The 27,450-nt window shown below is 37.4% G+C and overlaps 1 protein-coding gene across 1 annotated transcript; it reads left to right on the forward strand.

Annotated features, from left to right (window-relative positions):
• Window positions 1-10: 10 nt before the first annotated feature.
• Window positions 11-15,066, forward strand: ABHD13 (abhydrolase domain containing 13). Its single transcript, XM_081215051.1, has 2 exons — window positions 11-363; window positions 12,339-15,066. Exons 1-2 carry the CDS (start codon window positions 84-86, stop codon window positions 13,370-13,372), a joined length of 1,314 nt encoding a protein of 437 aa, XP_081071177.1. The 5' UTR covers window positions 11-83; the 3' UTR covers window positions 13,373-15,066.
• Window positions 15,067-27,450: the final 12,384 nt, after the last annotated feature.

Consider the following 27,450-nt stretch of genomic DNA (forward strand, 5'->3'; position numbering starts at 1 on the left):
GCCGGCGGCCCGTTCCCGCGGAATCTTGTCCGTCCGGGCCGCCGTCGTGGGTGGGGAAACTGCTCCGGCCACGGTCTCTGCGCATGCCCGGGAGGGCGGGCCGGCTTCCCACTCCCGGGAGGAAGGCGAGAGCAGGTGATCTGGGAGCCGGCGGGAGTATTTGCCGGCTACACAGAGCGTGGGCCGGAAGTGGAGGAACCGAGAGCGGCGCCGCAGGAGCTCCGGGCTACACCGTGGCGACGGCGGCGGCCCCTCGCCTGGAGGAGGACGATGAGGAGCGACGGAAGCGGCGCGGGGGGACGCTTCTGCGCGGCGCCGGGTTCCGAGTCCGCGGCCGACTGCGCAGCCTGCGAGCAGGTCTAAGTAAGTGCGGTGCGGGCCGCCGAGCCGCGGGGCCGCCGTGTCCCGGGGCCGCGGGGGGCGGCCGGCGGGGTCCTCCCGGGAGCGCGGGGCTGCGCGCCCAGGGCCGTGCGGGACCGGACGGAGTCCGCTCCACAGCCTCGCCGGCCGAGGGGGGAGAAGCCCAAACAGACGCCGCTGTGGGAACCGAGGCGCGCCGATTCCCGACCGCCCTCCGGTGCGGCACCGGGACGCTGTCCTAGAAGGTGACTTAGAATCTGCTGTCAGTGGTGTTTCCAGTAACGTGTACAAACAGGCGCGTGGACACCATCCATTCCCCAGCCCAACCCTCCCCCGCACACAGGAAAAGTGCAGCGAAAATCCCAGCTGCCAGGTGTGAGGCATGGAGTAGTCCTGATCCACTCACGTCAAGAACAGGTTTAGACCTGCGAATTCCATGGCAGGAACTTCGGGGTGTTTATGAAACGGGGCGGGAGCACCCCATAGAATTAAGTCAGTTTTGCTGTAGAGTCTTGTCAACATGTGTTTTCTGCAAAATGCATTACGAGAGTTATTGCCCAAGGTATCAGAACCCCAAACAAAGTCTTTTATTCGATAGCTCTTTGACTTAGGTTCACCATGTTACAGTTACTGCATAGAAAGGGACAAGAAGATGTGGGCTTTAAGTTTTGATGCTTGGTTTTTCATGGATCCTCTCCTGGTATCTTTCGGCACGCGTTAAGAACTTGTGTGCAAGCGTGGGTTGATCTCGTATCTTTTGCTGAGAGGTTAAGTTTTATTCCACGAGCTAAGAACTCGTGGTTGACCATCTAGTGGTATGTCGTAATTGTCCTGCTTACGTCCTAGACTGCTCAATTCAGTAGTTGTTAATAGAGACTTCTGTGTGCCAGGCATTGCTCTGTCGACTGAAATTACGGATTTGCATAAGATGATGTCACTGTCATCAAGGAACTCACAGTCTCTGTAAAGCAGATGAATTACACTACGGTAGTGAGTGCTACTACATGAATTTGTACAAACTGCAGGATGTGGAATGGTTGGCAGTAGGGAATAGAGGACCAGGGAAGGCTTTCTGAAGGAGATGCTACCTGAGCTGGGTTTTGACAGGAAAAAATAAGGCAGCGCCCTAATTCCTTCCTGTGTGCCCCTACTCAGGTAATCTCCAGTGAGTCCTACCATTATTTCACCCAGGTCTAGCAGACCTTCTAGTTGTACTTACTCTGCTCTAGTAGATAATAAAATGCTTTAACTTTTGTCTCGTACAAGTAGCTGCATGTATTAACACACTGTGTTACAGTTGATCGCAGCCGTGTTTCAATTATGTGTTTGACCCCCTTTTTACACACCAGGAGACATATATTTAGAAGGCTTAAGTGAGTTGGCAAAAGCCGCCCAGCTGTCAATGTACGGAGCCTGAAAACACCCTCCTTCCCACAGCACGACGCTGCTTGCCATTGATAGATAGGTCCTTTGGAATGATGAAAGTGAGCCAGCTTATGAGCATCTGTACATACGGACCTTGGCAAGCCTCCTGGCTTCTCAGCCACACCTCAGGCCTGAACTAGAGCATTTACTAACCAAGTTGTCCTGGGTCAACATTGTGACTTTAGAAGTGGGTACAGGAAACAATCCAACCTAACCTTTTTCTGTGATCTCTTCTCTCTGGTCGCTTACCTCAGGAAAATCTACCTCTGTTTCTCTGTTTTTCTTTAATTTAGAACTCGGTTGTTACTCAGAGATTCTAAAATCTTTCTAATTATTGGTTAGTCACCTCAGGAATGTTTGAGGCCCTTTAGAATAGACCTAAAAAAAAGGGGGGTTCTAGTTTTTCTAATTAAGATTTTTTCCCCCTCAAATGATAGACTGCATAATAAATTACTACATTTTATTTTGCTGTTTCATATAAGTCTCAACTCCTACAGCAGTATATTGTACTGGAATTGCAAAGCTGTAGTATATCCAGGGTGTGAATTGTGTGCATTTATGAGCTAGCCTGAGAATCTTACTTCTTCCGTAACACTGATTTTATAAGAAAATAAATTCTAAGTTTCACCCATTTAGTTAATAGTATTTAGAACACTATCCCGTCGTAAGTTGGAAACCTCCTGAATTTCATTATCAGTTTTTATTCTGACATCACTGTTTGCATTTTTAGCCTTGTGGATCTATTTTTTTAACCCTTTTCTTTCTTTGATATTTATAATCTCGGAATAAATTGTGACTGACTTCCACAGTGACAAGAATCTGTTATCTTTGTTCTCTCAGAGTGGACTACATTTGCGAAGTCTTCTGTGCTTCAAGCGAAAGGGAAAGCACAAAAATGCTACTAAGTTGATGCCTGGTATAATGTTCCAGATGTCTGCTCAAGCCAATTGAAATCCCAGTTTAAATCCAGCATCTCCATAGGCAGTTACTGTTGATTTGTCCCGTAGGACTATTAATACACACTTTTTCATTATTGATGACACGTGGGTAACCGTTAGGGAAATAGATAATTCATCCTGTGGTGTCTCCAGCACACTGATAGTGGCTGTTTGTGTTTTCATTTCAGCTGTGCAGCTGGCATGGTTTCTTAACTTTCCAGTGCTTAGCAGAAAAGGAGATCCATTGATGCAGGAGGGCTGAATCTGCTTTCTCTGTTACTTGAAATGTGATTGGAAGCTGTGACTTCCCCCAGAGGATACCATTCTCCCCCTGTGATGTAGACGTTAGGTGTGACACATGAATTTGCTTTCCACTTTTTAGTCTTCCCTTGAACCTACACATGGTTTTGTCAGTTGTCGGTATGTTTCTGTAATGTACGAGCAGTTTTTATTTTTAAACAAGATGTTCCTAAAATTATCGATAGAGATGGATATAAAGGCCTTTAAAATAATAGTACATTTATGACTTTTTAAAATTGTATTTATAATTGGTCACTCTTTAGTCAGATTGTTTTGGGGGAAGTCATATTTAATTCATGTATAGGTAAAACATCTTTTATAGTTTTCAAAGACCTTTTACTGTTGGCAGAATCAGTAAATGAATATATACTGTGCAATACAATATAAACTTCTGCATTTAAAAAATAATGAGAATAATTAGCATTTACTTTTTTTTTGCGAGACAGTTCTAGCCTTCATTAAAGTATAATTTTATCTGCGATTGAAAGAGTAACATATTTGTTCAGTTTACTCTGCTAGTATTATTGGGGCAGTCATAATTAAATGTATCCATTCCCATAGTTTGAGTTTTAGTTCTTCATATATCTAAGTTGTTAATCTTTATTTATTTTAAATTTTTGGATAAAATACTGCTAAATGAATAAAAATAAGTGGCATAGACAGCTGTTTGATGGAAAGTAAGTGAAATTATTAATGCTAGAGTTGTACTTTGTCCTGTTTTTAAAAAATTGGCAAAAATTTCCCCATGGTTTCTTTAAGTTTTCAAGCATAATGAAATCCAGGGATTACTAAAATTAGGTTGTGAAGGTCACATAGTTAAGGTTTTCTTTTTCTTTTGCTCTATGTAAGGACAGTGTGATCTTTCTCTAATTTTCCTTGGCCCCTCTATAATTAAATTTATGTTAGACATATACAGTTACATATGCCCATGATTCCTGAGTAGATCGAGGGCTACTGAGTAGATCATGAGCTACTTAAGAATAAGACTGCATATTTATAAATTTTAAATAGTCTACAGTGTCTGAGCACAATGATTCAGATAGCAAATCTCTGCAAGTATTGGTGGCATTGTCTTTAATCTTTAAATACTATGATAGGATGCATTGGAATCTGATGAGGCTGAGAAACCAACCCTGGGACCATTTTGTGGTCTGGGCTGGGTTTGAGAACTCCCTTGGGGGACATGTAGTTGTGTTCTGAGGACTCATATGATTGAAGGTGGGCATACGTTTGGTATTGATCTCTCTCTTTTTTTTAAGCCTCGGTTTATTGAACAGTTATTTAAATATTTTTCCTTAGAGATGGAACCATTTGCGATCCTCCAAGTACATATATGAGGGAGCACATAAGGTGATTAAGGAGGTCAGATGCACTTGTTCATCACTCACTCAGTTGACTGGTCACTCAGCTCATGCTGTAACCAGCATGGTGGTTCTGACAGCTTCACAGCTATAAATTGTTTATATTTTTAGCCTTAAATGGGTTAGTATATACTTATATGGGCTGATATTTAAAGATAGGAAGCATATGGAGCAATAAAGGTGAGCAAAACAAGTTAATGACTATAAAATTCTCAAGATAATCATCATCATATTTCTACTTTTCATTCATTTGATCAAAGTGCTTATAGAATATAAAAAGATATTACTAATATTTCAAAACCATTCTTTTAAAAAGAAAACAATCATAATTAGTTTTACTTTGTCTATATATTATAATAAAAATTAGTCATGTTTTTTGCACAGGCTCCGGACACGCAGGCTCAGTGGCCATGGCTCATGGGCCCAGCCGCTCCGTGGCATGTGGGATCTTCCCGGACCGGGGCACGAACCCGTGTCCCCTGCATCAGCAGGCGGACTCCCACTGCGCCACCAGGGAAGCCCCTAGTCATGTTTTTAATAGATTATTTCTTGAGAAGTGCTCACTAATATCAGATGGCACCTCTAACCACTTCATCTAAATAAAAAGCACAAAAATTGTTTTTAAGGTTGATTTTTTTCATTCAGATATAAGACCTGTGCATGTTATAATAATGTACCTATTACTGATATTGTAACATAGTTAAATTTACTTTGCATGTTATTTTATATGTAGCCCTAGAAGCAATTGTTTTTAAAATATATATTTGTTTACACATCATGCTTTTTTTGTTCATAATTAACATAAGGCATGTAAAACATTAGATGAGGAGGATTTGTTTAGTTTTGGATAAGTCTGTGTTGTTAACGAAGCATCAGGTACTCAAGGAACAGATAAATTGAGATTATAGATGGAGTAGACATGGAGAATGGGAATAATTCATAAACAACTATGATGGTTGGAGCCATGAGAAAGAATGAAATACCTGAGGGAAAGAAAGGTCAATATACAGGGCCTTGGAAAATGCCTACATTTAGGGGTGGGTCAGAGTGAGAAACACAGGGATTTGATTGTACTGGAAGCTGAGGAAGATTCCAGGTTTGGTGCTACTTAGGGGTACGGTGTTGCAGTGTGGATTGAGAAAAGTCCACTGGATTTATTAGTAAGTGAGGTTTGCTTTTTATGAGAGATCATCACAAGAGCTCACGCCTCAGATCCTCTACTAGCGAGTGGTTAACGGTTACTGGGGTGGTCGAAGCCATAGGTAGATGGGCTTTAGAGACATTTGATATGTGCGAGCTGGTGTGATAACTTGGCAGAGGCAGAATTGAGAAATGGGAATAAGTGAGGTACTTATTTAAGATGTAGGCATAAGATTAAAAACAGAGTAGTAGTGTAGAAGAAGAATGGCGGATGAAGGGCATTGGTTGACTGAGCGTCTGTGCTCTACAGATCTGATGTTCTTTCCCTCTAAGCAGCCTTCTTAATTAGTATAAACATTGATTTCACTTGGAGTATATTAAATTCACATTTCTCTTGATTGTTTATGATGCTAAGATGTTATCAGCAAGTGCATTGCAGCATGCAAAAGAACCTGGCAAATAACCCATCTCTTCTGGCAACACATTTCATAAATTTTCCTCATAGGATGTACTTTTTAAGGGGTAACTCATTGCCTTGCTTATTCTGCATGACCAGCAGCAATGGTCTTGGATTCAGCTGGACATTTTCATTCTCAAAAGACCATACCTGGCCCCAGCCTCCCTCTACTGTGTTGAAAGATGCGGATAGAAAACCTGGCCTGGCAGCATCAGGTATATTGTTCCAAGTAATAGCTCAGGTTAGTGGAAAGATGGCACTTGGGTGGGAGCAGGTGCCACCATGAGCTAGCTGCTTCATGCTCCACAGGAAACAGTATCTTTTGTTGCAGTGCAAGGGCATAGCGACCAGGACTCAGCAGAGGACACACCAGAGCGTCCCCTCTTTATATTCCCACTGGGCATGTGCAGAGCTGCTCACTGTCCTCTAGTCCAGATTTAGCTCACTAATAGGGGTCAAGTTCACCACACAAAGTACTGCTTAGAGACAAAGCTGATATCCCACCTTTATTAGGTTTCCAGGGTAACATTGCTAGAAGGTTAACCAGAGGTCACTTTTTTTTCATGGAGGAGAAAAGGTTTTTGTTTTTCTATTTTTTAAATTTTATTTATTTATTTTTGGCTGCGTTGGGTCTTCGTTGCTACGCACGGACTTTCTCTAGTTGCGGCGAGCCGGGGCTACTCTTCATTGCAGTGAGCGGGCTTCTCATTGCGGTGGCTTCCCTTGTTGCGGAGCACGGGCTCTAGGCGTGCGGGCTTCAGTAGTTGTGGCGCATGGGCTCAGTAGTTGTGGCTTGCGGACTCTAGACCTCAGGCTCAGTAGTTGCAGCGCATGGGCTTAGTTGCTCCGCGGCATGTGGGATCTTCCCAGACCAGAGATCGAACCCGTGTGCCCTGCATTGGCAAGCGGATTCTTAACCACTGCGCCACCAGGGAAGTCCGAGAAAAGGTTTTGTTAACCCTTTATTCAAACTAATTTTTTGGCAAAATAAGTGGAAAACTTACTGTTAGCTCGAGGATCTGTGCACTGGACTGTACCGGAGGCAGTGTTCATTTTTATTGATCATCATAGCATCTGGGTTTATGTGAAGTTGTTTTTACATCTCAGCAGATGGCTCTAGTAATTGTACTTTGTTGATAGTTTCAGCAAATTTATCAAAAAAAAATCCTTCCTATGTTGTTTGATAGATCCATTTCCATTAAGAGCATGGAGGTGTGATACAGAAGGAGGAGCAGAAATTATTGGCTAATTGGGTTATAGGAAAAAGAAGGTAGTTCGTGCGTGGAGGTCTCTTTCTAAACCACCAATATGCTGTAATGTATTACAGAGAAGAGACACACACTCTAGAACAGTTTTTATTAACCTGTCCTTAAAAATTGACATCCATTTGATATTCCTCAAAATGAATTGACTTTTATTGACTTCCACAGTTTAACAATCCATTGCAAGATTACCTTTGTTTATCACAAAGTCATTTAATTAAGGCAGCTTTTCAGGAATGCTTTGTGGAAAGCTGCAAGGTTAATCCCTATTGTTCCTAACCAATAATGGACTCAAATATGCCATTTTTCTGATGTCCAGTCTTAAATATATATGTCTGACGCTCAGAATGCAGTTGTGTTTTCTTAGAAATCTAATAATTCAGATACATTAATGGATTGTTCATTTAAAAAACATTTTAGTTTTGAATATATGTAAAGTGGTGTACTACCCATAGGGATACAGTAGTGAAAAAGAAAAACACAGTTCCTGGCCTTACAAATTTAAATTCAATAGTGTATGTTGAAAAGATTCTGAAGACGAAGCAGCTGTTACAGGAAATTACCAGTGATTTAAGAAGCATCTATACCATGAACATAATGAGATTCTAAGAGACTCAGAAATAGTTAGATGCTTTGAAATCAGAGATTAAGAGCTTTTGGTCAAAAAGGCTTGATTTCTCGTCTTGTCTCTAGCATTAATCAGCCTTGTAAATGTTAGCAAGTTGCTTCACCTCTCTACCTGTTTTTTTTTTTTCATCTGTAAAAGGGAAATAACATTACATGCTTCCTTAAGTTGTGAGGATTAAATGACTTAAATTGGAAAAATGAGTCAGCTGAAAATTAATGAAAATTTCTCAGACATTGTTACAGCCCTCAGAGATGTTACAGCCACCAGAGCATGAGGCATGCTGGGGACTGTGGTTCCTGACAGAGGAGCCCAGGAAGACGGCTGCTGTTATTCACTAACGGTGATCACAGGGAGACCACACATCTGTCCCAGCCTCACTTCACTTCGAAATATGTCATCTCAGCCAGTGAGCAGGTCTCTGGCTATTGAGAGCTAAGCGCATCAACAATTCCCTATTCTGGGGTTAAAATGCCCTTAAATATTTCTGTAGTTACAAATGGGAGAGCTGGTTGGATCAACAGTGAGATGCTTGAGCAGAACTTATTTCAGAAGCTCTCACTGATCATGGATCCTATCCTGTTCCCATCCTCTGGAAGAAAGAGAAGGGAGAGCCCAGTGCGAGAGACCAAAAGGCTGATCTCTGTACAGAGCTTGTGATTTCTGGGGAGGAGCTCAGAAACTTGTTTTCAGGAAATTTCTCAACAAAAGATTTGACTGTCATGTGATGCTGGCATTTCTCATTATATCAGGTTAGATTTACTGTATACATTATAGAAAGACCTTTAAAAAATAGATATTTTGCCATAATTTCCTATGAATGATTATAAATATATGCAAGTAACTGTGTGTTTAAAAAAGCAAATTTATCTTTAAACATCTAGTTGCAGTTCCCAAGAAGGACAGAATGAAATAAGATGATGTAAAAACAAAGATGATGGTAATGATGACAGTCATGGTAATGAAGATGATAGCTGTTTACTGAGCCTTTTCTGTGAGTAAAGTCTTGTTTTGGAGGCAGCAAAAAAAAAAAAAAAAAAAAGAAGAAGAAAAAAAAAGAAAAAAAGAAAAGAGGCTACTTTTTTAAAAAAGATATTTTTTCAAAGTTTGAAAATCGTAAACTTTATACAGTTTAATCTGTATAGGTGGTTTGAATTTCAAAATGTGCCCTGTCCATGTATTAGGTTTATGTTTTATTTAGTGTTGTATTAGTTTTTTTATAACTTTGATGTGAAAACTTGAGTCAATTCACTCCTGATTATCCAGGTTGTGGGAGTGCTTTGCCATGCCCTTATCAAATTCCTAAATTTTTTTTTCTTATAGGTGCTTGGTAAGTTCTCATTTTGATGTTAATTCAAGCAGAACATGGTTAGGAATGTAGTAGTACAGCCAGAAATACTAGTCACAAAAGCAAATTAAGTTAATATATCTGTAGCATTTGTAAATGCCTTTTTATTAATTTTATTTGATAATGCTGACCGGCTTTATAAATAGGCATTTTTAGAATTCTCATTCTACTGAAAAGGAAATTCAAACTGGAAATAACTGATAAACCCAACATTATTTAACAACTATATGGTAGAGCAGACTTTAAGGGTGATGGAATTTTAGTGTGTTTTTTTTTCTACTATATCACCAAATAAGTGATATTTGAGTTACTCATCTCTCTGATACTTCTGTCATAAACGATTGGCTTGACTATGAAAAAAAGCACATTTTTTCCCTAAAGAAGTATCTTAAATGGTATCTTATTTTCCAAATGATACAGTGCCTTAATTTTGGATGTTATATCCCAAACCTTGTTAATCCTAATCATTATACAACAATTATTTTATTTTGATGTATAAAGTAAATGCCAGTCTGTTTTCAGAATTTCCTAATACAGTTTCTGGGTATGAATGAAAATCGTTCGCTTAAAGAAATAAAATTAAGCATTAGATGAAAATTTAAGCGCTCAGATGTGTTGTTCAGACTTATCCAGTACAGTGAAGGATTATAGAGTAGCCCTGTATAATTTAAGCTGTTGATGAATAGTGGTCAGAGATTGTAAACAGCATTGATTATTGACCTGGAACAGTTATTCACTATTCAGTGTAATTGGCTTATTTGGCTGCTGTAGTGTACCCTCTTTCATTCTGGTTCTTATCCAGGTCTGACATCTAATGCTCAGATATTGCTTCTGTAGTTGTTAAGCTTGGATTTTTGTTTTACCTCACCTACCTGCTCTTCTCTGGCTTAACGTAGTGCTTATTGTAATAAAACTTGCTGCAACTGGGTGGCAGTGTTGATTTTAGAGAAACTTCAAAAAAATATGTTCAAAGGGAGTTATTTGAACACAATTTCAGATTTTAAAGTCCATGTTTAGCGGAATAGTAAAATATTTTTGGTGAGATTATAGTGAAAAATCGAATCTGTTAAATCGTCTAACTCATCTTTGTAGCCAGTATAATTTAACTTGGTTTTCAGTGTTTAAATCTAATTTGATGAACTAAAATGCCACATTTATTAGCTTATGGCATACAGTAAAATTTTAAAGATAAGTCATTAACAATTATTTATTAAATTTAAGAATAACTTCTTTATGGTAGTTTTGTTAGTAAAAGAGAATGTAATTTTTTAAAATGGTAAATATATAAGTAAATGAGTACTACATAGGAAAAATTGTAACGTCTCACCTCTTGTGCCTTTTTAAGACGACACACATAAACTTTATTTGATAACAAAAACAATGACTTCTGAAAGCTTTTCTTTTGTATTTTCTTTACATCAGTTATATTTTTTAGCAAACTTTAAAAAGATTTTTCTCCAGTAAGTCATTTTCTTCATTTATCTCTGGTTCTGAAATAGAATTTGTGTCTTTGTTTCACACTTATCCCCCAAGTGTTTATGGCCTTATCAGTATACTGTAGCAATCTTTGTTGACCCACTGGTATGAAACTGCAGTGAGGGCTCTATAAAAGATTGAGCATATTTCACAGTATTAACAATCTAAAGTTTCTTTTTAATCATATATGAAAGACAAATTATTAGACTTTTTTCTTAAAAATAATACAATATTAGAAACTAGTGTTCCATTTAAATTATTTTTTAAATTTAGCTGTGAGAACCTCCAAACAGAAGGGAAATATAAAATATTTTTTATTTTAGTTTAATTGTAATTTTTTTTTATAATGTGAAAAAAAAAATTGACAATTCTGTTGGATTGGTCTTGATAGGTTAGAATCTCTTAACTACCTCTTTAATAAAATTTGCCCTCAACCTACCTAGCTCAGTAAAGTTGTAGGATACAAAATCAATATATAAAAGTCTGTCATGTTTCTATATGCTAATAATGAACTGTCAGAGAAATTAAAATGATCCCATTTACAGTTCCATTAGGAAGACTAAAATAGCTAGGCAGAACACTCTTTGACATAAATTGCAACAATATTTTTTTGGGTCCATCTCCTAGAGAAATGGGAACAAAAGCAAAAATAGACAAATGGGACTTAATTAAACTTAAAAGCTTTTACACAACAAAGTAAATCATAAACAAAACGAAAAGACAGCCTATGGACTGGGAGAAAATATTTGCAAACCATGACACCAACAAGGGCTTAATTTCCAAAATATACAAACAGTTTATACAGCTCAATATCAAAACAAAAACAAAAACAAAAAAACCCACAACCCAATCCAAAACTTGGCAGAAGACCTAAATAGACATTTCTCCAAAGAAGACATACAGGTGGCCAGTGGCACATGAAAAGATGCTCAGCATCACTAATTATTAGAGAAATGCAAATCAAAACTACAATGAGATACCATCTCACACTGATCAATCAAAATGGCCATCATCAAAAAGTCTACAAATAATAAATACTGAAGAGGTTGTGGAGAAAAGGAAGCTCTCCTAAACTGTTGGTGAGAATGTAAATTGGTACAGCCGTTATGGAGAACAGGATGGAGGTTCCTTAAAAACTAAATATAGAATTACTCTATGATCGAGCAGTCTCATTCCTGGGCATATATCCAGAAAAGACAAAAACTGTAATTCAAAAAGATGGATGCACCCCAGTGTTCATAGCAGCACTATTTACAATATCCAAGATGTGGAAGCAACCTAAATATACATCAACAGATGAATGGATAAAGAAGATGTGGCATACGCGCACACACACACACACACACACACACACTCACACACAATGTCAAATCAAGGAGAATACATGAATGAAAGTACCTGCATTTTTTTAGAAAATAATACAGTTTGATGAATATTTGTGTTTCATATATACAGCGGTGGAGGGAGAAAGGAGACCTTGAGAACTGAAGGGATGAGGAAAATTAGAACAATCGATTTTGTGGATGGATTGATGTAGGTTTCCAAGGATTCACCTAGTACCATGATTTATTACGTCATTGATCTAACTTTTAAAATAATAGATATATGTTGAATTACTGATTCTCCCTATCTCTGTCTCTCTTTAGGACACTTACGGAGAGCCACAATGGAAAAGTCCTGGATGCTGTGGAACTTTGTTGAAAGATGGCTAATAGCTTTGGCTTCATGGTCTTGGGCTCTCTGCCGTATTTCTCTTTTACCTTTAATAGTGACTTTCCATCTGTATGGAGGCATTATCTTACTTTTGTTAATATTCATATCAATAGCAGGTATTCTCTATAAATTCCAGGATGTATTGCTTTATTTCCCAGAGCAGCCATCTTCTTCACGCCTTTATGTTCCCATGCCAACTGGTATTCCACATGAAAACATTTTCATCAGAACCAAAGATGGAGTGCGTCTAAATCTTATTTTGATAAGATACACTGGAGACAATTCACCCTATTCCCCAACTATAATTTATTTTCATGGGAATGCAGGCAACATAGGTCACAGGTTACCGAATGCATTGCTTATGTTGGTTAACCTCAAAGTTAATCTTTTGCTTGTTGATTATCGAGGATATGGAAAAAGTGAAGGAGAAGCAAGTGAAGAAGGACTCTACCTAGATTCTGAGGCTGTGCTAGACTACGTGATGACCAGACCTGACCTTGACAAAACAAAAATTTTTCTTTTTGGCCGTTCCTTGGGAGGGGCAGTAGCTATTCATTTGGCTTCTGAAAATTCACATAGGATTTCAGCCATTATGGTGGAGAACACATTTTTAAGCATACCGCATATGGCCAGCACTTTATTTTCATTCTTTCCAATGCGTTACCTTCCTTTATGGTGCTACAAAAATAAATTTTTGTCCTACAGAAAAATCTCTCAGTGCAGAATGCCTTCTCTTTTCATCTCTGGACTCTCTGACCAATTAATCCCACCAGTAATGATGAAGCAACTTTATGAACTTTCCCCATCTCGGACTAAGAGATTAGCCATTTTTCCTGATGGAACTCATAATGATACATGGCAATGCCAGGGTTACTTCACTGCCCTTGAACAGTTCATCAAAGAAGTAATAAAGAGTCATTCTCCTGAAGAAATGGCAAAAACTTCATCTAATGTAACAATTATATAATGTTTTTCTTTTTGATTAATGCACTGTATTTTAATTTCTGCAGAATGATAAAGAATGTTCCTTTCTAGAAGTGTGTTATATCTGTACTTGTCTGAAGAGTGACATTAAACTTTGAAAGGACTTCAGTGCTCCTTTAAAATGATCCAAATAGTTTTTTACATTTGAAGAACTATTAATTATTGGGATTTCATACATTTTCATTGAACCTTTCAATATGGTTATGTATCCATATCTTTAGTTTATTATGCTATCATAATAGCATATTCAAAAGTTTCTTGTTGCTGAAGTTGTATAATCTACGTGACACTTAGATTAATGACTAAGTGTGGAAGGAGACATGTAAACAAGAAACCTTTGGGTATTATTCCTTTAGTAAATATTGGGACAATCATGGTAAGCAAACTTAGTTCTGTAATAGCATTTTTCACCTTAAAAATGAAATGCATGATGGTATTTTATTCCTTGACTTATGCAATGCAATGTTTTTAATGTAAATACTGGTCATATACCAATGTATATGGTAACCTGGGTTATATCTATTTTTATGTAAACTCTATTTTGTTTTTAGCAAGAAATGAAATTGAGGCCTATGTGCAGGTTGCCATTGAATTTTGCTCTGGTGAATGCTGAGATCCAGCTTTTTCTTACAAATAAATGGGACCCCATTTTCCAATATAAACGTACCGTGTTTTGTTAGGTACAGTCTGGATCATGGCATGTAAAAATAGAAATTGAGAATTTTACTGCAGCTTTGATGTGCATATTTGAACTTTTTAACATTTGTAATTTTGGTGGCAAAGAGAATTTTAGCTTCTGTCGATTTTGTAAGTCTACAGCTGAACCACTAATAGCAGTCATAATGAAGATTAGAATCTGTTTAAGAATTAGGAAGTCTTATCATTACATTATTGTACATACTATTTTACAAGAATTCCCACATTTCATTTTTAAGTCCAAGTATCTAGGTATATCTGTCCCACTAAAGCCAGGATATCATTTATTGGACTTTCTGAAAATAAAAGTTACAAAAACAAAAGTAAATGAAAACTATATTCTTTGGTCTGATGTTTCAGTTATGAAATAGAAGAACTGCATCAAAAGACAGCTTTAGGAAGGCTTATTTATTTTCTACATGTGAGAATGTGCGGATAAAGGAACTCTAGAGGTTTTGATCACAGAACCTGTGACCACATTTAACAATTAAATGGCTGTAAGTGGGAAGTAGTATTTAGACATAGAAGGTAAGAAAAATCTTATTTTAAAAAAGAGCCCCTTAAAACTTACAGGATTTACCTTAAGATATATAAGCTAAGTTGTTTCAGGCAGTCCTCAAAAATTAGATGTAATTGAGCTCTGTATGTTATGTCAGCTTTAACATATGATATTCTGAGTATTTTAGCTATATTTATTGGCTTTGTGCAAGCAGCTAGAGCAGAGAAATAATGGGTCAATAATCTTGACCTTAATTGAAACTCTTTCCATGGAGATAGGGCTAGAAATACTTTTGCCAAATAACGTTCTTATCATTCACTTTATGTCCGTATTTAGAAAAAAATAAATTACAGCAAGTATGATTTCTAAAGGATAATGTTTTCTATAAATTGTAAAAAAGTCATGCGTTTTAAAAAAAAGTTGGAAACGCGTATCATGGAAGGTGTATTTTGTATTTATAAATTCACTACAATTAGAGGCTACTTTTCATCTTGTCAATCATTGCTATGTAGAATGACTATCCTAAATAGTAATGTATTAACAAGAACGTTAATACAACAAAATGTAGTGTATTTAGACATGAGTTTACATGGCACACCTTAGACTTGTACCATTCTTTAAAGTTTACAAAGTACCTTATGTTTTCATGTGATGATTTAGTCTAGTACACTATGGAGGAATTTATCAACTTTAGTTATAAATATTATGCTGATGAAGTATAAAAAGCTTTTTCTTCATCAGTGTTTTGTTTTATGCTGCTTTTTTTTTTTCTTTTTTTTTTTTAGTACTCCAGGTTTATTAACAATCCCCCCCCTCTTCTTTTTGACCCAGGACTTCAGAAGTTGTGGAGTACATGTGTCCCATCCCTACCTTCATTCTCCTCTTTGGGTTGAGGAGCCTTTCTTTCTGCAGCAAAAGGAAAAGGTGTCTAGGGTTGTAGCACATCTTTCCTTCCTAGCTTCCTTCTGTATTTGAGACTGGTTCCTTAGATGGGAAGGGGGTAGAAGACAAACTCCTATTATCAGGGGTCCATGAAGCCTGTGGCATAACTTTTTTTAAAACATGTCTAATTTTGTGGCCAAAGCAATTGGTCTTAATAAAACGTGAATTCTTCATGAGTCACACCTTCATCTTGGACTCATCTCTTAGTGGGAATAGGTGTGTGTCCATCTTATTAATTTCTGGCTCATTGATGTAAGAGTAGCTGTAGGAGTTTCTGAATGAGTTTTTAAGTTATTAAGCTACTGTAATTTGGAAACCCTAGAGTGATTTTAAATATGGCAAGATAAAATCCATTATTTTAAAAGGGATTATTGGGGGTAAAATGGCAAAAAAAGATCCTAAAAAAAGATATTGCAAAATACGGGAAGAAATAATTTGTAACAGATAAAAGAATACTAATAGGATAGAAACAACTGGAAAGGGAAATGTGACATCGTTCTTAAATGTAGATCTAGGAAATAATTAGCTGGTGAGGTTGGTGAAAAGGAAGCATAACATGTAAAACAGATCATTTGAACTCAAGGTGCTTCTAACAGAGAAGGCAACTGGAGTACCTGATACTGCACCTACCCTATGTTTTTGCAAACATTTGACTGTAAAATTGGTGTTTTCATTAAAATGGTGTTCTGAAATTTGTTATGGGGTAGCTTAAATTTATCTTTTCATGACTGTAGACAGTTGATAATAACCCAAATTCTACCTTTGGTAATGTGTCACCAGATTAATGATACCGTAATATTTATTGAGAATTCATACCACTGATGCTTTCATAGTCATTTCTTTTGTTTATAAGATTTGGTTTGAGGTGGGTATGGGCTTTTTTGGTGGAATTAAAGAATGAAGGCCATATTCAATTTTACATAAACTATCATGCAATCCCAGCCAAAGTGTAGTTTTTGACTGAGTCCTGTCCTTGAGGTTAGGAATAAATAAGGTAAACCTTAAAAGAGGGTGTTGCAGAAGTCACTTTTTAAATTAGACTATGATTGAGATATACTGAAAACCTCCACTGACCTCTCCCCTCTCTGTTTTTCTTATTATGTTTGACAGCAATTATGGAGAAAGAAACGTGAAAAGAATTAGTCATAATGCTTTTGGATTATCCTTAAATTTATGTATTTTCATATCACTCAGGTAAAGTTGGAAATGACAGAGCACAGACATATTTTTTAAATCAGAGTAGAAAATAAAAAACACTTCTGTTGACTTATATTGCTGTATGCGCACATCATCTCAGCTAATCAGAAATAGTATATTCATTTGTATGACAAAATAAATGCATTCATCCTAATAGTAGTCAACACATTTTGCCAGATGGTGCAAATATACCTCCATTTATATTTTGTATCTTAAAAATGTAGTTTAACAATAGGACTGTGTGTAAGAGACACTTTTTTTTTATGAAAAGTGTCATATATACATATGTAACAGGGATGAGTGTGTGTTGTTTAACATCATTTATAACAGAATTTCTGTCAGTACTCCATATACTGAAAATTCAAGTTGTTTTCAACTTCTTCAAATACGTTCAGGATAAAATAAGTTAATCCAATTTCATAATGTAAATCATATTTTTGTTATTTGCCATATTTTATTTGAAGCAGTGATAAAGTTTTATAACTCAAATCTGAATGTTATAGTACATTATGTGCTGATCATGGCAAAAGCAAACATTTACATTTGTGTTTTTACAATAAATTTCTTTTAAAATACACTTTCTATTTTTCTGTACTGACATATGCAATAAATTGATACATTAAAAGTTTGATTAATGTCTTAAGATAGTTTGTATTCATTCTTTTCTATTGACCAAGATTATATGGTAGGACATTAAAGCTTCCTTAATGATCAAATAAACTCCTGAATTTGTTCTGAAATTAATTTTTATTGTACTAATGGTGTGAATAAAAAGTAGAAGTTAGATTTATTTTCCCTTTCCTCATATTTTTCTCTCACATACATTTCATTTAGGCTAATATTAAATATTTTCTATATGTGAAGTGCTGGTGATTGAATAGACCCAAAGCATTTGATTAGTTACATTAATCTAGGAATGAATAGATTTTAACTGTTCATAGTCATGTTGTCTTGAGATTTCATAAAGTGCCTTTTCATGAAATTATGCTTTTTTTTCTCTTATTAGTACTGTGTTAACGATTTGGGATGATTACAAAAATGGCCTGATACTCATTCGACCTTTAGGGGGCTGTAGCTTGCTTTCCCTAACCAGAAATGTGCATGCTTAAATAGTGTCACAACCAGCTGGATGATAGGAAATGTATGACAAACCTTAAATGGCCCCCTGTAAGTGCAGATGAAGAATTCACCTAGTGGAGACCATTTTTCCATGGGTAGATCTGGTGGGAAGAAGCATCCCTCATGTGCTTCCCTGAGAGATCACCAACCTGAATCCTTTAGATAACTAGTTCTTATTTTCAAGTGATAATTTTTTCACATTCCTATTTCACTCTTCAACTCCTGCTTTACATCCTAAAGATGATGAGCAGTTGGATCTGGTTAGAGACTAACTCCTGTCTTATTAAGGGGAAGGGAGGGAAAAGATACCTTTTGAATACCTACAAGTGTAGAATGTGTTAATGTCGTTGAACCCTCACAGCAAACTGTCTAGTAATTTGCATATAAAAGCCCCATTTTATAATAAACGGGCTCAGAGTGGTTCAGTAATGTGCTCAAGATTACCCAGAATGGAGCTGGGATCTGAATGTGTCTCCAGTTCAAAATCTAGGACAACTGCACATTGCCTCATTTACTCAATGAAACAATTTGTTTTTATCCATGTTGGAGTTGATTTAAGACATTGAAATGAAATTAAAAGTGGCTATGTATAGAAAATTAGGAATATACAAGAAACTACGCTTTTTTCAAAGTAGTTAAATGTGTGTTCCTGCAGGAAAATGTAGAAGTTAATTAACCTCATAAGACTTCTCATCCTCTTTCCTCAGCCTTTTATAGAAAAATTTAGGAGTCATCTTCCTTGTGAAGTGAAACTGATATATCTGATCTTGCTGTTTCTTTTTCCAATAAGATTTAGTTTCCCGCCTTTCCTCTGTTACCATACCACCATACCAGTCCCTGGAATTATTTTATAATAGCTGACATTTTAATTGAATGCTTGTTATGTACCAAGTATTGTTCTGACTCCTTTTTGTCATTTATTTTATTTTTTTAAATTTTTTGGCTGCCCTATGTGGCTTGTGGGATTCTAGTTCCCCAACCAGGGATTGAACCCAGGTCCACGCCAGTGAGAGTGCGGAGTCCCAACCACTGGACCGCCAGGGAATTCCCTGTCATTTATTTATTTATTTATTTATTTATTTATTTATTTCATTTTTTTTTTTTTGCGGTACGCGGGCCTCTCACTGTTGTGGCCTCTCCCACTGCGGAGCACAGGCTCTGGACGCGCAGGCTCAGTGGCCATAGCTCACGGGCCCAGCCGCTCTGTGGCATGTGGTATCTTCCCGGACCGGGGCACGAACCCGCGTCCCCTGCATCGGCAGGTGGACTCCCAACCACTGCGCCACCAGGGAAGCCCTGTCATTTATTCTTGAGAACTGAATAGTCTATGATCTGGTGTCCAAATCCACTGACCCAACTCCTCCATGTTTGTCCTGTTCTAATTTGTTAGAAAAAATTTGCATGCCTTTCCCTAAGAGCATTTACTGACTTCATTTCTCCTTAAAGTCAAGACTTCTTGGTCTATAAGGTCCTTCACCAACTAAACAATCTCGTTGTGAAAGAAGTTTTCTCTTTCTGTTTCATAAGCCAAACTCATTCCTCCTCTATGCGTTTATCCATGTCCGGTGCTTTAACTGCTAGGTGGAATGTCCTCTCACCTTGCTAGGCTCCCAAGCTCATCACCTGAATTCAACATTGTACTGGAGGTTCCATGCAGGACAACTAGGCAGGAAATAAAAAGCATCTAGATCAGAAAGGGAGAAGTAATACTATATTTACAGATGATGTGATGTGAGCTTGTGTATAGGAAATCCTAAGGAATCCACTAAAAATATGAGAACTAATGAACTCAGAAAGGTTGCAGGATTCGAGATCCATATACAAAAATCAATTTCATTTGTATACGCCGTCAATAACCCCCAAGTGAGAGTTTTGTAGCTTGGATTATGTACCCACAAAAGATATGTTGAAGTCCTAATACTTGGTACCTATGAATGTGACGTTACTGGAAATAGGGTTTTTGAAAATGTCATTAAGATGTAATTCAAATGAGATCATTCGGGAGTAGGGTGTACCATTAATATAAAATGACTGGTGTCCTTATCATAAAAAGAGAAAAGACACAGAAACAGACATACATGGAGAGGAGAATAACATGTGAAGACACAGCCAGAGGAAAGATGGTCGTGTGGCAATGAAGACAGGTTGGATTTATGCAGCAGCGCCAAGGAATGGCAAGGATTTCTGTCAGCCGTTAGAAGCTAGGAGAGAGAGTGTGGTCCTGCTGACACTTTGATTTCGGATTTCTCTCATTCAGAACTGTGAGAATAATTTTTTTTGTTTAAGTCACTTAGTTTGTGGTTCTTTGTTAATGGCAGCCCTAATATATTTTTAAAAATTCCATTTACAATAGCACCAAAAATAAATACTTAGGAATGTACTTAGCAATAATGGCAAAATGTCTTCTCTGCAAACTACATAACATTTTTTAAAGAAATAGAAGACAAATAAATGGAAACGAATCACATATTTGTAGATTGAAAGATTTATTATTGTTAAGACGGCAATCAAGGAATCAACCCATGAAGAAGATAAAACAATTGTAAATATTTATGCACCCAACACAGGAGCAGCTCAATACATAAGGCAAATGCTAACAGCCATAAAAGAGGAAATCGACAGTAACACAATCATAGTAGGGCACTTTAACACCCCACTTTCACCAATGGACAGATCATACAGGATGAAAATGAGTAAGGAAGCACAAGCTTTAAATGATACATTAAACAAGATGGACTTAATTGATATTTATAGGACATTCCATCCAAAAACAACAGAATACACTTTCTTCTCAAGTGCTCATGGAACATGCCCCAGGATAGATTATATCTTGGGTCACAAATCAAGCCTTGGTAAATTTAAGAATACTGAAATCATATCAAGTATCTTTTCTGACCACAATGCTATGAGACTAGATATCAATTACAGGAAAAAAATCTGTAAAAAATACAAACACGAGGAGGCTAAACAATACACTACTCAATAACGAAGTGATCACTGAAGAAATCAAAGAGGAAATCAAAAAATACCTAGAACCAAATGACATTGAAAACGTGACGACCCAAAACCTATGGGATGCAGCAAAAGCAGTTCTAAGAGGGAAGTTTACAGCAATACAATCCTACCTCGAGAAACAAGAAACATCTCAAATAAACAAATTTACACCTAAAGCAATTAGAGAAAGAAGAACAAAACCCAAAGTTAGCAGAAGGAAAGAAATCATAAAGATCAGATCAGAAATAAATGAAAAAGAAATGAAGAAAACAATAGCAAAGATCAATAAAACTAAAAGCTGGTTCTTTGAGAAGATAAACAAAATTGATAAACCATTAGCCAGATTCATCAAGAAAAAAAGGGAGAAGACTCCAATCAACAGAGTTAGAAATGAAAAAGGAGAAGTAACAACTGACACTGCAGAAATACAAAGGATCATGAGAGATTACTACAAGCAACTCTATGCCAATAAAATGGACAACCTGGAAGAAATGGACAAGTTCTTAGAAAAGCACAACCTTCTGAGACTGAACCAGGAAGAAACAAAATATAAACAGACCAATCACCAATCACAGGCACTGAAATTGAGACTGTGATTAAAAATCTTCCAACAAACAAAAGCCCAGGACCAGATGGCTTCACAGGCGAATTCTATCAAACATTTAGAGAAGAGCTAACATCTATCCTTCTCAAACTCTTGCAAAATATAGCAGAGGGAGGAACACTCCCAAACTCATTCTACGAGGCCACCATCACCCTGATACCAAAACCAGACAAAGATGTCGCACAGAAAACTATAGGCCAGTATCACTGATGAACATAGATGCAAAAATCCTCAACAAAATACTAGCAAACAGAATCCAACAGCACATTAAAAGGATCATACACCATGATCAAGTGGGGTTTTTGCCAGGAATTCAAGGATTCTTTGGTACACGCAAATCGATCAATGTGATACACCATATTAACAAATTGAAGGAGAAAAACCATATCATCATCTCAATAGATGCAGGAAAATCTTTTGACAAAATTCAGCATCCATTTATGATAAAAACCCTACAGAAAGGAGTCATGGAGGGAACTTACCTCAACATAATAAAGGCCATATATGGCCAACAGCCAACATCATTCTTGGTGGTGAAAAACTGAAGCCATTTCCTCTAAGATCAGGAACAAGACAAGGTTGTCCACTCTCACCACTATTTTTCAACATAGTTTTGGAAGTTTTAGCCACAGCTATCAGAGAAGAAAAATAAATAAAAGAAATCCAAATGGGAAAAGAAGAAATAAAGCTGTCACTGTTGGCAGATGACATGATACTATACATAGAGAATCCTAAAGATGCTACCAGAAAACTACTAGAGCTAATCAATGTATTTGGTAAAGTAGCAGGATACAAAATTAATGCACAGAAATCTCTTACATTCCTATACACTAACAATGAAAAATCTGAAAGAGAAATTAAGGAAACACTCCCATTTACCATTGCAACAAAAAGAATAAAATACCTAGGAATAAACCTACCTAAGGAAACAAAAGACATATATGCAGAAAACTGTAAGACACTGATGAAAGAAATTAAATATGATACAAAACAGAGGGAGAGATATACCATGTTCTTGGATTGTGAAAATGACTATACTACCCAAAGCAATCTACAGATTCAATGCAATCCCTATCAAACTACCAATGGCATTTTTCACAGAACTAGAACAAATTTGTATGGAAACACAAAAGACCCCAAATAGCCAAAGAAATCTTGTGAAAGAAAAACAGCTGGAGGAATCAGGCTGCCAGACTTCAGACTATACTACAAAGCTACAGTAATCAAGACAATATGGTACTGGCACAAAAACAGAAATATAGATCAATGGAACAAGATAGAAAGCCCAGAGATAAACCCACGCACATATGGTCACCTTATTTTTCATAAAGGAGGCAAGAATATACAATGGAGAAGACAGCCTCTTTCATAAGTGGTGCTGGGAAAACTGGACAGCTTCATGTAAAAGAATGAAATTAGAACACTCCCTAACACCATACACAAAAATAAACTCAAAATGGATGGAAGACTTAAATGTAAGGACAGACACTATAAAACTCTTAGAAGAAAACATAGGCAGAACACTCTATGACATAAATCACAGCAAGATGCTTTTTGACCCACCTTCTAGAGAAATGGAAATAAAAACAAAAGTAAACAAATGGGACCTAATGAAACGTAAAAGCTTTTGAACAGCAAAGGAAAGCATAAACAACCCTCAGAATGGGAGAAAATATTTGCAAATGAGGCAACTGACAAAGGTTAATCTCCAAAATTTACAAGCAGCTCATGCAGCTCAATATCAAAAAAACAAACCACCCAATCCAAAAATGGGCAGAAGACAAATAGACACTTCTCTGAAGAAGATATACAGATTGCCAATAGACACATGAAAGGATGCTCAACATCACTAATCATCAGAGAAATGCAAATCAAAACTACAATGAGGTATCACCTCACACCGGTCAGAATGGCCATCATTAAAAAAATCTACAAACAATAACTGCTGGAGAAGGTGTGGAGAAAAGGGAACCCTCTTGCACTGATGGTGGGAATGTAAATTGATACAGCCATTATAGAGAACAGTATGGAGGTTCCTTAAAAAACTAAAAATAGAGCTACCATATGACCCAGCAATCCCACTTCTGGGCATATACCCTGAGAAAACCATAATTCAGAAAGAGTCATGTACCACAGTGTTCATTGCAGCTCTATTTATAATAGCCAGAATGTGGAAGCAACCTAAGTGTCCACTGACAGATGAATGGATAAAGCAGATGTGGCACATATATACAATGGAATATTACTCAGCCATAAAAAGAAACGAAATTGAGTTATTTCTAGTGAGGTGGATGGACCTAGAGTCTGTCATACAGAGTGAAGTAAGTCAGAAGGAGAAAAACAAATACCATATGCTAACACACACACATATATAGGTAGATTCCATATATATATGGAATCTAGAAAAAAAATGGTTCTGAAGAACCTAGGGGCAGGACAGGAATAAAGATGCAGACGTAGAGAATGGACTGAGGACACGGAGAGGGGGAAGCATAAGCTGTGATGAAGTGAGAGAGTGGCATGGACGTATATACACTCCCAAATGTAAAGTAGATAGCTCGTGGGAAGTTGCCGCATAGCACAGGGAGGTCAGCTCAGTGCTTTGTGTCCACCTAGAGAGATGGGATACGGAGGGTGGGAGGAGATGCAAGAGGGAGGAGATATGGGGGCATATGTATATGTATAGCTGGTTCACTTTGTTATACAGCAGAAACTAACACATCACTGTAAAGCAATTATACTCCAAGAAAGATGTTAAAAAAAAATGATGGCAATACTCCCCAGTTTGATCAATGGATCAAAACACTCCCTCTCAAATCTGTCTCTTTTTTCTTTTTGCAGAAGTTAACAAGCTGATCTTAAAATTCATGCATAAATGCAAGGGATCTAGTATAGCTAGAATGATCTTTAAAAGAAGAACAAGGTCAGAGGTCTCATATATCCTGATTTTAAAACTTGCTGGAAAGGTATAATGGTCAAGACATACAGGCATAAGGATAGATGTATAAATCAATGGCCTACAGTTGAAAGTCCATAAATAAATATATATTTACAGTTAACTGATTTTTGACAAAAGTGCCAAGATAATTCATTGTTGAAAGGACAGTCTTTTAGCAAATGGTGTTGTGTCAACTGGATATTCACATGCATATGAATGAATTTGGACTCCTACATCTTACCATATAAAAAAATTAGTTAAAAAGGGAGTAAAGACTCATGTGTAAGAGCTACAGCTGTAAAACTCTTTGTAGAAAACGTAGTCATATCTTTGCAACCTTAGATTAGACAGTGGTTTCTTGGTATGACACAAAAAGCACAAAGAACAAAAGAAAAAACAATAGATTAAAATTAAAAAAAATATTCCTCAAAGGACATTATACATTATCAAGAGAGTGAAAGACAACTTATAAAAAAGGGGGAAACATTTGCAAATCGTATATCTGATAAGGAACTTGTTTCCAGAATATGAAGAACGCTTACAACTCAACGATATAAAGACAAACAACCCAATTTATAAATGGGCAAAGGCTTTGAATATACATTCTCCAAGGAAGACATACAGGTGGCCAATAAGCACATAAAGAGATGTTCACTCTCATTAATAATAAGGGAAGTGCAAATCAAAACTACAATGAGGACTTCCCTGGTGGCGCAGTGGTTGGGAGTCCGCCTGCCGATGCAGGGGACGCGGGTTCATGCCCCGGTCCGGGAAGATCCCACATTCCGCAGAGCGGCTGGGCCCGTGAGCCATGGCCACTGAGCCTGCGCGTCTGGAGCCTGTGTTCCACAACGGGAGAGGCCACGACAGTGAGAGGCCCGCGTACCGCAAAACAAAACAAAACAAAACAAAACAAAACTACAATGAGACACTTCTTCATATCCAGTAAGACAGGTGTAATCAAAGAGACAGAAAACAATGTGTCAGCAAGTGTCAGTGAGGATGTGGAGAAATTTTGAACACTCACATTGCTGGTGGGCATGAAAAATGGAGTAGCCACTTCGGAAAACATCTAGCAGTTTTTAAAATGTTGAAAATGGAGTTAGCATATGACCAGGATCTGCACTACTAGGTATGTATCTAAGAGAACTGAAAATATATGTTCATACAAAAACCAGTACATGCATGTTCATAGCAGCATCCTTCATAACAACAAAAGAGTGGAAACAATCCAATAACTTATGATTGAATAAATAACATGTGATGAATCCTACAATGTAATGTTATTCAGCAATGAAAAGAAATGAAATTCTGATAGATGCTACACATAGACAAACCTTGAAAACATGCAAAGTGAAAGAAGCCAGTCACAAAGGACAATGCATTTGCAAAGTCCAAAATAGGCAACTCCATTGATATAGGAGGTAGATTAGTGGTGGTCTGAGTGTAGGGGTATTGGGTGAGGGAGAATGGGGAGTGACTGTTAATGGATATAGAGTTTCTTTTGGGGAAGATGATAATGTTCTACAATAGATTGTTGTGATCAATCTGTATCACAACTCTGAAAATACTGAAAATCATTGAATTGTGCCTTTAAATGCATGAATAGTGTTGCATGTAAATTATATTCAATAAAGCTGTTATAATGGGTGAGACTAGGAATATTCTAAGTAGAAACTCTTGGATTTAAATGATGGTAGTGGATCTCGAGAGAAATGGATGGATTCAAGATATACTTGGGGTGTAAGCAATTGTTGGAGGTCCAGAAGACTATAGAATGAATACATCTATATCTCTGCCTTTCATACCTGGTTGATTAAAAGAACCCAAGAATGTTTTGGGAGAAATATCAGCAGTTCAAGTTAAATTCGTAATGAGTTTGAAGTGTCTACTGAAGAAGGTATGAGCATTCTTCATCCTTTTCAGCTGCCTAGCACCTGCCCTTTGCTTTGGCAAATATTCCATCCGATGGGTCAGAGCTGGATGCTCCTCTTGCAGCTGTGATGACCCAGACTTTGTCAACCAGGTACACTTGGTGTCAACCAGGTAGAGGCTGGTGATGTGGAAAAGGAAGGCTGTTATAAAATCTATGCTAATGTGGCAGTAGCAGTGAGCACCAGCAGCAGCCAGATGCAGATTTCAGAGGCTCCAGCACTTATGCTTCTAGCAGTAGGTACCCAGAGCTATGACTGCAAGTGGTGGTCTGTGCCCAGTTGTAACAGCAGTGGTATTTTTATGGGCTCACTTCTGTATTGTGATTGTGAGAGGTATATATATTCAATCCTCCAAACATGATTAAGCATGATTCTCTAATTCTTTCCGTAGATTTCTGCAAGTTACTCTAAATCCTTTCAATAGAATCCTTTCTATCTTATTAGCTAGAGATGGTTTATGTTGCTTGCACCTAAGAGAAACCTGACTGGTATAACATCCAAAAGAAGATGCTGAAAAGGCCGTTAGGTTTGGGGAAAGAGATCGGAGCTAAAGATACGAGTTTGAATACCCATCAGTGATACTGTTGATACAAGAATTGGTGGTGCACAGCAGTGAGATTGTACCTAATACACTGAACTGTTTATCAAAAGATGGATGAAATGGTAAATTTTGTGTTATATATATTTGTCCACAATAAAAAAAAGAAAAAAAAAGAAGGAATGGATGATAATGTTTAGGGCAAGAGTCTAAAGGAAAGGAGAACGTAGGACCTAAGCTGAGGCATTTGAACCTTTAAAGGATAGGAGAAAGAGATATGTCCCTAAAGGAGAAAGAGAATGAGGTGTTTTATTCAGCTCTGTGGAGTAGCTGGCACTGGGTAGTCTGGAACAAGGTCTGTAGCCTTGTTCCAAATCTGAATGAGTGAATGAGTTTACTCCTCAACTGGGGAGCTCCTGAGCTTGTTGAGTGTTAATTGCATCTTTAATTACACATGGGTTATAAAATTTGGTATATAGCATCATGGTGAACAAGATTAGCAGTTGGGGTCATGGCATAGAACAGCTCCTTTTATTATAGTGCAGAGTCCACAGGAATCCAGAGTCCAGGATGGGTACTGGGAGACAGAGTACTGTTTAC

This window comes from Mesoplodon bidens (assembly GCF_964165515.1).
Source record: "Mesoplodon bidens genome assembly, chromosome: 17".
NCBI classification, from domain to species: domain Eukaryota; kingdom Metazoa; phylum Chordata; class Mammalia; order Artiodactyla; family Ziphiidae; genus Mesoplodon; species Mesoplodon bidens.